The sequence below is a fragment of the Podarcis erhardii genome (assembly GCF_964252035.2).
Source record: "Podarcis erhardii genome assembly, chromosome: 13".
In the NCBI taxonomy this organism is placed as follows: Eukaryota; Metazoa; Chordata; class Lepidosauria; order Squamata; family Lacertidae; genus Podarcis; species Podarcis erhardii.
Window position 1 is genome coordinate 9161523 of NC_138502.1, and position 12806 is coordinate 9174328.

The 12806-nt window shown below is 42.8% G+C and overlaps 1 protein-coding gene across 2 annotated transcripts; it reads left to right on the forward strand.

The window, feature by feature from the left end:
• The first annotated feature begins 5711 nt into the window (after window positions 1–5711).
• Window positions 5712–12729, forward strand: LOC309326646 (snaclec rhodocetin subunit delta-like). 2 transcript variants are annotated; one of them, XM_081835529.1, is made up of 6 exons: window positions 5712–6150; window positions 7088–7156; window positions 8417–8526; window positions 9332–9451; window positions 11067–11206; window positions 12202–12729. In XM_081835529.1, the coding sequence occupies exons 1-6, from the start codon at window positions 6084–6086 to the stop codon at window positions 12224–12226; spliced, it is 531 nt and encodes a 176-aa protein (XP_081691655.1). In that variant the 5' UTR covers window positions 5712–6083; the 3' UTR covers window positions 12227–12729. The 2 variants fall into 2 exon arrangements, with proteins under 2 accessions (XP_081691655.1, XP_081691654.1); XM_081835528.1 differs by having other exon boundaries at window positions 11067–11193.
• Window positions 12730–12806: the final 77 nt, after the last annotated feature.

Sequence of the window (12806 nt, forward strand, 5' to 3'; positions counted from 1 at the left end):
TTTATGTGGGGCGATTCCCTGCCAACCCGTTCGGGTTGTCTTGTGTCTCTCTCTTCGTGTTGTTTAAAGAACCAGTGGGGTTGCGCTGACCTAGGGTGTGGTGGGTGGGGGGCTAGTGGGAGTAGAGTGAGATTTGGGTTAAAGAGTAGGGGGTAAGTTGTAGGGAGTTTCCTATATATAGTCATATAGGTGTTTGTTTGGGGTATTTTGGGCCATCTGGCATTTAGCCGGTTGGTCCTAGGTCTCAGCTGGTGTGGAAGGCCATGTTCAAGGACAGGCCATCTCCCCTGTTGTCTGCGATAGGGGGTGATCAGCGAGACAGTGTGAAGTGACTTTGTAACGTCGCTGTCAGGTATAAGGTTCGTAAGCAATGTTGCCAATGTTATAAGCAACATTGTTGGTGTGTTGGGGTGGGGATGTGGGTGCTGGTACGCTCTGGTGCCACCATATTGCTGGTTGGGTATCAGATTTTAGCCTGATTGTGGGTTGTGTTATTAAGGTTGGAGTTGTTTTTCCTTAGTATGGAGTATGAGGATGTTGAAGGTGTGGGTGATGGGGAATGTGGTTGAGGTCGTCTGGACTGGTGTTGGGGTGGGGGTTTCTGTGGGGGTGCGGGGCTGGGGGGAATGTTGATGGTGTTAACTAAATCTATGTTTTGGGGGGGGGAGAGGGGGAAAAGGGGGGGGGAGAAATCACCAGTCCTTCGGTTTGTGGGGTTTTTTCCTGGTTGCTTCATTGAGCTGCAGTTGTTGTTGTGCTTGTCTGTATTGGTTTGCGTTGTTCTGCCGCTTCTGTTGTTTCTTTTTGCTCTGTACCGTCGTCCAGTTGCTTGCTGTTGTTTCCTCGTGGTTGGGGCTGTCACTTGGTGGATTTGTCGGTTGCCATTCCGGTGGGAGGTCGAGTTCAAGGTTCTTTAGTAGTTGCAGGGCCTCAGGTATGCTGGTAACCATGTGTTGTGTTGTATTGGTTGTTACAATGAGACGGAAGGGGAAGCCCCATCGGTATTTGATCCCTGCTTGTTGGAGACGCTGGGTGCATGGGCGCAGGCTTTTCCTCCGGTTTAGAGTATCCTGAGATAGGTCCTGTAGGGCCAGAATGGGGGTTTCTCCATATCGAAGGTTGGTTGAGTTTCTGAGGTTGTTCCATACCTCTTCCTTCTTTTTGTAGCGCGTGAAGCATACAATGATGTCTCTTGGGGGGGCGCTGGGTTTTGGCATAGGTTTTAGGGCTCTGTGAGCCCTCTCCAAGTCATCTGCCTCAAGTTTCAGGCCTGGGATTGTGTTTTTCAGCCAGCGTATAATTAGGTCTGTTGGGCTTTTCTCCTCTGCTTTTTCAGGAAAGTTGCGGAAGCGGATGTTACAGCGTCTATTGCGATCTTCAAGGTCGGCTTGCTTAATTTTCATCTCTCTGTGTTCTGTTTCCATTTGGTTTACCAGTTCGTCCAGTTTCTTGTTCACACGTGCGTTCTCCTCCCGGTATTGCTCTATTATTTTTTCTTGCATTTGGTTTTTGTTCTCTAGAGCTTCCACTTTGGAGGTTAGATTGTTGATTAGTACCTGCATGGGAGCCATTGTGGCCTTCAGTGTTTCTTCTAATCTTGCTTCCATTTCCCTCAGATCTCGTTTCGTTATTGGGTGGTCATCATCTTGAAGGGGAGTTACCATCTTAGCATTGTTTGCCATCTCCCTGGTTGGTGTAATCTCAGTCTCCCTGATAGTTTTGGTTTGAGGTTGGCTTGGCGTCCACTTGGGGTAGGGCGTGTGGTGGTTAGGAGTTGTGCCTGTGGTGATTCCTGGGTATTGTTGGGTTGTTGAGCTGATCAGGCTTTGTTGGCTGGTGGCTTTTCCAGAGCGTTTGGATTAGGCGGTCATTTGTGTCACTTCTAGCCTGTGTTTTAAGAACTTCTCTTGGGTTTTCTGTAGTTGCCTCAGCGGTGCCGCCGAGGCTGGGGGGGAGGGCAGGTAAGCAGAGGTGGGTAGACTAACGGACAGACAGTTCATATAAAGGGAGGGGGGTTAGCAGGTAGAGATGCAAGAGATTAGAGGGGTGGGGCCAGGGGGAATATGTGTTTAGGAGGGGGTTGTATATACCCAAAGGGGTACTGGGGTCCAGTTAAGGTGGAAATTGGGGTTGGGAGTGCGCTTAGAAACAGAGACAGACAAATAGGCTATATGTAAAGGGTGGAGGGAGAAAAGGGAAGAAGAAGAAGAAGAAAGAGAGAAGAAGGGGGAGGTGGGGGGGAGAAGGGAGACTGGAGTAAGAGAGAAGAGAGAGAGACAGACAAAAAGAGTTGAGAGGAGAGATAGTACAGTAATATCAGAGGTATTAGATTGCAGCAGTAGTTTTAGCTATAGTATGAGGGGGCAAATTATGATAGGGTGATATGAATGTGTGTATGTGTTTCCTTTAGGGGAAGGAGGGGGATGGAGAGAGGGAGGAGGGAGAGAGAATGAGGGGAGGAGGGGGAAGGGTGGGGGAGGGAAGGAGAAGAAAAGAGAGGGGGAGAGGGGAGGAGGGAGGGAGGGTGAGCTGCTGCAATGGTATGGGGGAAAGTCTTATTTCAAAAGAGGGGGTGGGGGGGAAAGGGCTCCCCTCTCAAAAACAAACTGACGGACAGGCTAAAAAAGGGGGGGTTGATTTTAAAAAATAAAAGGGATAGAAAAAAAAAATTGGGGGTGGAAAATGAAAGGTGGGATAAGGGGAAAAATGAGGAGGGGTGAAGAGAGAGAGGGGAGAGCAAAAAGGGAGAGAAAAATAAAAGGGGGGAGTTGAGGGAGAGAGTATCAGTAACAATAGCAGTGATATAGAGGAAATTTTTGTTTTAAAAGAGAGTGGTGGTCGTAGCTGGGGGCGAAAGATTCCCCCCTCAAGAACAAGCCAACAAATAGACAAGAACGGGCTTTAAAAAGAGAGAGGGAAAAAAATGTGTGGTGTTTTTTTTTTAAAAAAAAATAAAATAAAATAATAATAATAATAATAATATTTTCCCCTAATTATTGTTGTTATTTTTTATTTGTAAAAAAGTAATTAAAAATGTACAGGTAAAAGATAAAAATGAGAATTAAAGGTAAAAAAAAAAGGGGGGGGTTGTCTTTAGAGAGATAGATAGAGCTTTTTATTTAAAAATGAAAATAAAAATGAGTAAAGTATAGGTAAAAGAGGATAGGTAAAAGAGAGTGGAAAGTCTGGGGCGAAGTGGCAGTCCCAGGAAATGGCCTGTGATGGTTCAGGGCTGTTTTCTGGGTACTGCCATTTTAATTCTTAAGAGGGGGGTTTGAGGTGAAAATAAAATGAGGTTTAAATTGAGGGTGTGTGTGTGTGGAAAAGTGTGTCTTTAAATAGTGTGTAGAAAAGATAGAAATAAAAATAGAGATTCAAATAAAGGGTGGCTGCAGCAGCAGTGGCCCCTCTCTTAAAAAGAAAAATGATAAAAGTAGGTATATGGGGGGGGGGGAATAAAAAAGAATTTCTTTTTTAAGAAGGGGGGGAGAGGGGTAGGAAGGAGTTAAAAAAAGGGATTTTGTTTGTTGGCTGTTGTTTTTTATAGAAAAAAGGAGAAAAGAAGGGGGTAGTTTCTTCCTTTCTGTGATCTCCTTTGTCATGCGGCTTTGCATGGAGGGGTAGGCTCCGGTCGGCTCAGCCACGTGTTTTTTTTTTTTCCGCAGCGTCCTTTGCCTTCCCGTGTTCACCTACCTCCCCTCTTCCTTGTCGGCAAAGCTAGGGCTCCTCTTTCTTTCTTTCTTTCTTTCTTTCTTTCTTTTTCCCTTCTTCCTTCCTCCTTCTCTTTTTCTCCCTCTCTGCGTTAGCTCCACTGTCTTCCTGGATTTGGAGCTCCTCTCGGCTGTTGGGGGGGCGGGTCGGGTGCCTTTCCGGCTCAATCAAGGTCGCGGGGGGGTGTTTTGGCTCCCTTGAAAGACGCCCCGGGCACCCCCGATTCCTCTCCGTTGGCAGTGCTGGCAGCAGCAGATCTGGGAGCCCGGGAATCGGCCAGACAGAGCCTTTCACTCTGGCTGGCTTCAGGAGCTCTTTTCTCAGAAAGACGTCTTTCTGAGACCCTGGAGAGCTGTTGCCATTCAGGATATTGTGTCCTTGAACTCCGATAATGCCTCACACGTACCTGGATGGAGAAGGGTGTGCGAGTTTGTGTAGGAGCTCCTTCTTTCCCAATTCTGAACCAATCAGTTGTTCCATATCCAGTTGTAACTGTAGCTTCTTGTCCCACATAGAGATTTCTCAGGAGACAGATGAGGTAATCAGGCACTCCCATTTCTTTAAGAACTTGCCATAGTTTGCTGTGGTCGACACAGTCAAAGGCTTTTGCATAGTCAATGAAGCAGAAGTAGATGTCTTTCTGGAACTCTCTAGCTTTCTCCATAACCCAGTCCATGTTTGCAATTTGGTCTCTGGTTCCTCTGCCCCTTCGAAATCCAGCTTGCACTTCTGGGAGTTCTCAGTCCATGTACTGCTTAAGCCTGCCTTGTAGAATTTTAAGCATAACCTTGCTAGCGTGTGAAATGAGTGCAATTGTGCGGTAGTTGGAGCATTCTTTGGCACTGCCCTTCTTTGGGATTGGGATGTAGACTGATCTTCTCCAGTCCTCTGGCCACTGCTGAGTTTTCCAAATTTGCTGGCATATTGAGTGTAAAGGGCCTTACCCATCCTTTTATTTTCCATCTTAAGCAACCACATAACGTTGTTGTGAAGAAGTGGACAGGTTCCTTGTCCCCAGCTCCTTCAAGGAAGAGCAGGATTGTTGTTGTTGTTGTGGTTGTTTTAAAAAAATGGTTTTCACATTTATGACAAAGAAAAAAGAAAAACATTACAAGACATAGAACAAAGAAAAAAAGACATAAAAAAGAGTTAATACTTCAAATCCCTAATTTCATTACATTAATAACTGACTTCCTCAAATCCCCTCTAACTGAATTTCATTATAACACCTGTTTAACAGTTCTCCAAATTCATATTTCCAATAATATTAACTCCTTTCATTTACTAACCTCTTCTCCTTTATTACTATTCTAATCCTTAATATTTACTAGTACATATTCTTATTCTACCCCTAAGCCTAATAATTTCTTCCAAGAATTTTCTATTTATCTTCTATTACTATTCTTATTCTACCCCTAAGCCTAATAAATGTTTTGAAATGAAATAAATAAGCAATGGGTTCCCGCTTATTATCTTTTTAAAAAATAATATTTATTCAAAATTTTAAAGGTTACAAAAAAGGAGAAAAAATAAAAATAAAAACACAGAAAAAATACAATCATTTAAAAAAGAACAAGAACAAATCAAACCTTTACATAGCTTTCTTCCTTTACTTATTTCCTTGACCACCTCACACCTCCCATTTTTGTATTCTAATTCAAATTGTTATTTCAGCAAATTCTTCCAACCTTGTTTTTATCTTAATAATCCGTTTTAATATACTGTAATTTTACGTTTTCTCTTTCATCAATTCATTTTTACTTAATCCTTTATATCATTTCTGCCAAAACCACATAATTTTCATTTTCCAACATCTTTCTAACAATCCTTAATTTTACAATATTTTTGAAGATAAACTTTAAATTTTTCCCAATCTTCTTCCACCGACTCTTCTCCTTGGTCCCGGATTCTGCCAGTCATCTCAGCCAATTCCATGTATTCCATCACCTTTGTCTGGGTTCCCGCTTATTATCACACAGTTCTTGAAGGCAGATCAGCCCAGTCACGCTTAAAAACAAAACAAAAACCACTTACACTAGCACTAGCTCTTATGGTTGCATAAGAGGAGGGAAATGGAGTTTTCTCAGCGGGAGGACCCTGCAGAAAACCTCACCTCAACTTAGGTCACAATGTACACCATACATGATAAGACATTTATACCACTTTTACAGTCATGGTTTTCCCCAAAGAATTCCAGGGACTGCAGTTTGCCCCTCGCAGAGCTACCACTCCCAGCATCCCACTCGGTATTTGGGGGGACGATGTGCTTTAAATGAGAGAGGTTGGGGTTTGTTTGGAAGTAGTTTTGCCTTTTTCAGCATCGTTTGCTTCCGTAGCAGAGCTTCCACGTTCCCGAATCCTCCTCATCAGAGATGGCGGCTCGGCTTGCCCAAGTTCTCCTGCCCATCGCTCTGGTGATTGCAGGCACCATGGTGGCAGGTAAGGCTATCGGGAAAAGACAGGCAGAGATGGCTCTGGGGTTGTTTTTCGGAATGGAGGTGGTAGGCAAAGCATCCTCTGTTGTGCCCCACACCTCAGTTGCTAGTCCTTGGTGAGCTTGCCTCATATTATTTATGATAATAATAAAATAAGAATAATAATGAAATAAGAAGTTTGGTGATGATGAGATACCATATTGCGTACTTTAAAATGAGAGTTAAATCTCTTCTTTATCCTTGTGGGTTAATGGCTGTGGGTTGTATCCAACTAAGTCCAACTTGGAGTCGAGTACCGAAATTCATGCACCTGACAGCCATGCCCACTAGTTGTAGTAATAATAATAATGATAATAATAATAATAATAATAATAATAATAATAATAATAATAATAATATAATATATTTATACCCCGCCCATCTGGCTGAGTTTCCCCAGCCAATCTGGGCGGCTGCCAATCAAGTGTTAAAAACAATACAGCGTTAAATATTAAAAGCTTCCCTGAACAGGGCTGCCTTCAGATGTCTTTTAAAGATAGGATAGCTGCTTATTTCCTTCACATCTGAAGGGAGGGTGTTCCACAGGGTGGGCTCTCTGTCTGGTTCCCTGTAACCTTACTTCTCACAATGAGGGAACCGCCAGAAGGCCCTTGGCGCTGGATCTCAGGGTCTGGGCTGAACGATGGGGGTGGAGACGCTCTTTAATGGGTTGTATTCAATTAAATCTGACTCAGAGGAGACTCGTAGAAAACCTCAGTTGGTCATGTCTGTTAACTTCAGCGGGTCAACTCTGAGTAGGACTAGTATTGCATGCCACCCAGTGGGCTTTCTCTGAATAGGGCAAACAGTAGATACAACCCAATATGTTACTCTTCTTCTTTCTGCATGCTTTTTAAAAAAATTACTATAACAAAAAAAGAAAATAGATGTTTTCTGCTAAGGTTCTGGAGACTCCATGGAAACAGTTGAGGACAGTGGTGAAGACGACGACAGATCTATGGAGAGGACAGGTCTGTGTGTATCATTTTGCTGTGAGTCAATAAGTTGTTAGGGCCAGAATTGAGGGTTAGCGTGGTCATTCATCTGCCCAGGGTCCATATACAATGGTACCTTGGTTCTCAAAATTAATCCATTCTGGAAGTCCATTCGACTTCCGAAACGTTCGAAAACCAAGACACGGCTTCTAGTTGGCGCAGGTACCCCAGAAACAATAGCCGACGACCGCATCAAACGTTCGGCTTCTGAAAAGCGTTCAAAAACTGGAGCACTTACTTCCAGATTTTTGGTGTTTGGGAGCTGAAATATTCGAGAACCAAGGTTCCACTGTACTCTGGATGAATAAGCTCATCTGATCATCGCCTCACTTTCTTAGTTCCCATGGAGGGAGACTCATCACCAGAAAGACATCAGCTGTCAAAAGTTTTTTGTCAAGTCTGCCTGCCTACCTGCCTGCCTAACATCTATCTTTCTATCCATCTCTATCTCTATCTCTATCTCTATCTCTATCATCTCTATCTCTATCTCTATCTCTATCTCTATCTCTATCTCTATCTCTCTCTATCATCTATCTATCTATCATCTCTATCTATCTATCTATCCATCTATCTATCTATCATCTATCTCTATCTATCTATCTATCTATCTATCTATCTATCTATCTATCTATCTATCTATCATCTATATCTATCATCTCTCTCTCTCTCTCTCTCTCTCTCTCTCTCTCTCTCTCATCTATCATCTATCTATCTATCATCTATCTATCTATCTATCTATCTATCTATCATCTATCTATCTATCTATCTATCTATCTATCTATCTATCATCTCTATCATCTATCTATCATCTATCTATATCTATCTATCTATCTATCTATCAATCATCTATCTATCTATCTATCTATCTATCTATCTATCTATCTATCATCTATCTCTATCTATCTATCTATCTATCTATCTATCTATCTATCATCTATTTATCATTTGTCTATCATCTATATATCTATCTCTTTCCCACCCTTTTAAAAGATCCCTCAAGGAAGAAATTTGCATAAATTCACCCCCTGAAATGAGAGGCGCTGAGTTAGCCCACAGGTCAATTTAGCTCAGTGCTGTCTGCACTGACTGCCAGCAGCTCTCCAGGGCTTTCAGAGAGCGGATATTCCCATCCCTACCTGGAGATGCTGGGGACTGAACCTGGGACTTTCTGTATGCAAAGAAGATGTTCTGCCCTTGTCCTGTCCTCTCATAGAAAACTGCTTCCTTCCTTTCCAGGACTCATTTGTCCTTGCACTCAGGGATGCTGTGCCAATGCCTGGTTTCAATACAAAGATGCTTGTTACCTACCAGTCACAGGTGACACTCAGGACTGGAGTACAGTTAAGGTACATTGTGTGTGTGTGTGTGTAAGAATCTTCAAACACCAGTGGATAGATTAGGAGATCCAAACATATGTGATCCTAACTTTTTGTGGATGGGATATTTTAATCCTGCCTTTTACAAATGTGGACATGTTTTAGATTTTTCTATGCTTTGTTTTGTGATTATTTAAAGGTTTGCATTTGCAAGAAAACTAGTAAGTTGATGATGATGATGAGAGCAATAATAATAATGGATTAACAAATCTGTCAATTTCACTTTCTATAAGTTTATCATTTTCCCAGGCACAGTGATTGACATTTCTGTATCAATTCGTGTTACTTTTTTCAAATTAATGAAAACTCATTAAAATCGTCGTGAAAATTCACCAGCACCGTGGTGCAAATTTCTCCTAATATTTATTTATTTATTTTATTCGGTCAATTTATATACCTCCCTATACCAGGAGGTCTCAGGGCAGTTCACAGAACAAAATAAAAATAAAAAACACCTTTTTGTATGCAATTTTGCCTGAAATACAGATTTTTGGTAGGTATTTTCCTGCATCTAATGCATTTTTTTGTTATTTTTCACCAACAGATGCATTCTTATGCATGCTTTCTCCTAATTTGTGCATTTCCCATTATTTCCATTAAACATTACAAACAGCAAATATAACCACACAAAGATAATGCATATGGACCTTTGTACAGATTATTTAGTTAGAGAAACCACACCACAAGATTAGAAAAACTGTGACTTTTTAAAGTTTTTCATGCTCTGGAAAGAGATTGCAGTCCCACCAATGCTACTCTTCTTATTTCATATCAGGAGAACTGTGAGAGATTCGGTACCCATCTAGCCTCTGTTCATAGCGATGACGAGCAAAGCTTCATCTTTCACGTGATGGGGCAACGAACGCGTTACTGGATTGGTGCAGAGGGAACTGATGTAAGAACAAGGGAGTGGGCGGGATCCACTGTTAGTATTGCACATAAAGGTAAAGGTAAAGGGACCCCTGACTGTTAGGTCCAGTCGTAGCCGACTCTGGGGTTGCGGTGCTCATCTCGCTTTATTGGCCGAGGGAGCCGGCATACAGCTTCCGGGTCATGTGACCAGCATAACAAAGCCACTTCTGGCACCAGAGCAGCGCACGGAAACGCCATTTACCTTCCTGCCAGAGCGGTACCTATTTATCTACTTGCACTTTGACGTGCTTTCGAATTGCTAGGTTGGCAGGAGCAGGGACCAATAAATGGGAGCTCACCACGTCGTGGGGATTCGAACCACCAACCTTCTGATTGGCAAGTCCTAGGCTCTGTGGTTTAACCCACAGCGCCACCCGTGTCCCACAATGAGTATTGCTCATATCCACAGCTTATTATACCACGGGAAGTGCTGGTGGCAGATTTACCTGTCTCAGCATTTCTGGACCTCTGAAAGTTTTTGAGGGAAGTCAGTTTTGACTTTGGCCAACACATCTGTTGGTGGTGGTAGGTGAAGCATCTTCTGCAGGGCAACCGATTGGGAAAGAGTGAGAAAACGCATCAAAGGTTTTCTTCAGGTTAGTTGTCTACTTGGGGCAGACGAGTGGGGAAATTTCAAAAGCTCTTCAGAAAGGCATATATAGATAACTTCCTGTACAGTGGTACCTCGGGTTACAGACGCTTCAGGTTACAGTCTCCTCTAACACAGAAATAGTACCTTGGGTTAAGAACTTTGCTTCAGGATGAGAACAGAAATCGTGCGGCGGCAGCGGGAGGCCCCATTAGCTGGTACCTCAGGTTAAGAACAGTTTCAGGTTAAGAACGGACCTCCAGAATGAATTAAGTTCTTAACCCAAGGTACCACTGTATATGACACTGATGTTCCTACCTTACTTCTCGTGACTTTAAAGAATCCAGTATTAAACGTGTCTATTCTAGAGTAATTTTCCTTTTTTAAAATTTTTATTTATGATTTTCAGTTTTATACATCTCAATAATTTTACAGTCATTTCAAAACTCGACTTACTTTCCCCTCTTTCTGTGGTTCCTTAAATCTGTTTTTTATATTTTCTGCATAGTTCAAATTAACTTAATCATTTATTCATCTACTTTAAATGTATACGCTTATAAAACTGTAGGTTATTACAATAATCCTTCCAATGTTCTTATCAGTTTGCAGTTTATTTGTAAATATTCGATAGACCATTTCCATTCTTTTATAAAAAGTTTGTTATCTTGATTTCTTATTTTTCCAGTAAGTTTCACCATCTTTGCGTATTCCGTAATTTTTTGTGTCCATTCTTCTTTCATCGGGACTTCTTCTTCTTTCCAATTTTGGGAAAACAACATTCTTGCCGCTGCGGTCGCATATTCTAGAGTAATTCCAACTGAGTTCAATGGGACCTACTGCCAGGAAAAGGGGTAAAGGGTTGATGCGTGAGGCTCAATTACCTGGGGGTAAGTTCGATTGAATTCAACGCGTCTTACCTCTGTAGGTATAGGAGTGTTTCCTCAATTTCTCAAGCAGTGGCCCCTCCTGGTTCACAACGCTAATTCTTCTTTCACTGTTTGTTCCGTAGGATCCAGCCGCGCCCTGGAGATGGACCGATAACTCCACGTGGCGGTATGAGAAATTTGGGCAGCCTTTACGAACGAGCAACCCTCTGATACCCATGGCACTGGCAGTCGACAGATCAAAAGATAAAGGTTCGGGGCAGGGGTAGGCATAGCCGGGTGCACACCTTGAGTGCACTCAGCACATATCAGCCAACCAACTTCCACTGTTGCATGGAAGTAATGGAAATGGATGGTGGAGAGATAGAATGACCTTTGAAGCAGAACAGAGGTGAGGTTTGACTCTGTACGATTCTTGTGCTATGTATTTATTTCATTTCTTTATACTGCCCCTCAGCACAAGAGTTGCAAGGTGATGTACCACAAAATAAAATGCAACACAGTGCACTGCCGAAATGAACCTAGGAAACTGCCTTAGACTGACTTTAAGTTTAAGTATGTTTCTGAGCACAATTCCAAGTGTTGGTGCTGACCTTTAAAGCCCTAAATGACCTCGGCCCAGTATACCTGAAGGAGCGTCTCCACCCCCATCGTTCAGCCCGGACACTGAGGTCCAGCGCTGAGGGCCTTCTGGCGGTTCCCTCATTGCGAGAAGTGAGGTTGCAGGGAACCAGGTAAAGGGCCTTCTCGGTAGTGGCGCCCACCCTGTGGAACGCCCTCCCATCAGATGTCAAGGAAATAAACAACTATCTGACTTTTAGAAGACACCTGAAGGCAGCCCTGTTTAGGGAAGTTTTTAATGTTTGAAGTTTTGTTCCGTTTTTAGTGTTTTGTTGGGAGCCACCCAGAGTGCCTGGGGAAACCCAGCCAGGTGGACGGGGTATAAATAATAAAAGTATTATTATTATGAGTGGGGCTCGGCACTGACTGGCAGCGACTCTCTAGGGCTCCAGGTAGGAGTGTTTCCTGGCCCTATCTGGAGATGCTGAGGATTGTGCCCCGGCCCTTGTGCATGCAGAGAAGATGCTCAGCCACTGAGATACTGGAAATGAGGCTTGGATAACCTCTGGCCCACAGGTCAAACTTGACCCAAGGAGGTCATTTCCCCCAACCGTGCACACCTGCCCCACACCTGATGTCAGATATACTGCTACTCAGATTTCTTGGTCCCCCTTTTCAGCTGCCTCACCTTTCTTTCAGGTATCTACTGGATCAATGTACCTAAGAGTAATCAACACATGTACGTCTGCAAATACCTTCTGTATTGAGGATGCACCCCAGGGATAAAAGAGAATTGCATCTGGTTTTAAGAAGCTATTGTGTGCCTTTGCTTAGCGACTATTATTCCGGTAGCTGAAATTGTTCTGGAGCAGATGGATTTCCAAACAATTGCTCTCAGATCATAGCCAACCGAATAGTGAACTTTTGAGTTTCACAGTTAGGAAAATGCTTCTGACCCGTAGAGAATTTTTGACTTATAAGGAGCCTTCAGAAGTGTGATGCCCCACTTGCATTCTGAAGTGAAACAGTCCAGCAATGAGTGTACTGTGTACCTCTTTTGAATACTAGTTGTGAGAATGTTCCATCTGTCAATGGAACAAGGGAAAACCCAGGAAACTAAATGGGAAGCCGCTACACTATTTATTTCGCATTTGCAGGATGGGCTGAAAATGTACATGCATGTTTTCTGAAGTGATTTGGAGCAAATATTAAAAACAAGGGACGGCTTGACTGTTTTACTAAATTTATCTCTCGTACTTAAAAAAAAAAAGTCTGAAGGGGCTAACCAAAATAATAAATCGCAC

What these genes read in the sequence shown, in the direction of transcription:
- LOC309326646 (XM_081835528.1), top strand. Translation starts at nt 6,084, where the DNA reads ATGGCGGCTCGGCTTGCCCAAGTTCTCCTGCCCATCGCTCTGGTGATT. An exon ending in CAGATCTATGGAGAGGACAG is followed by an intron (nt 7,157 to 8,416) that starts GTCTGTGTGTAT and finishes CTTCCTTTCCAG; the next exon opens with GACTCATTTGTCCTTGCACT. An exon ending in AGGACTGGAGTACAGTTAAG is followed by an intron (nt 8,527 to 9,331) that starts GTACATTGTGTG and finishes ATTTCATATCAG; the next exon opens with GAGAACTGTGAGAGATTCGG.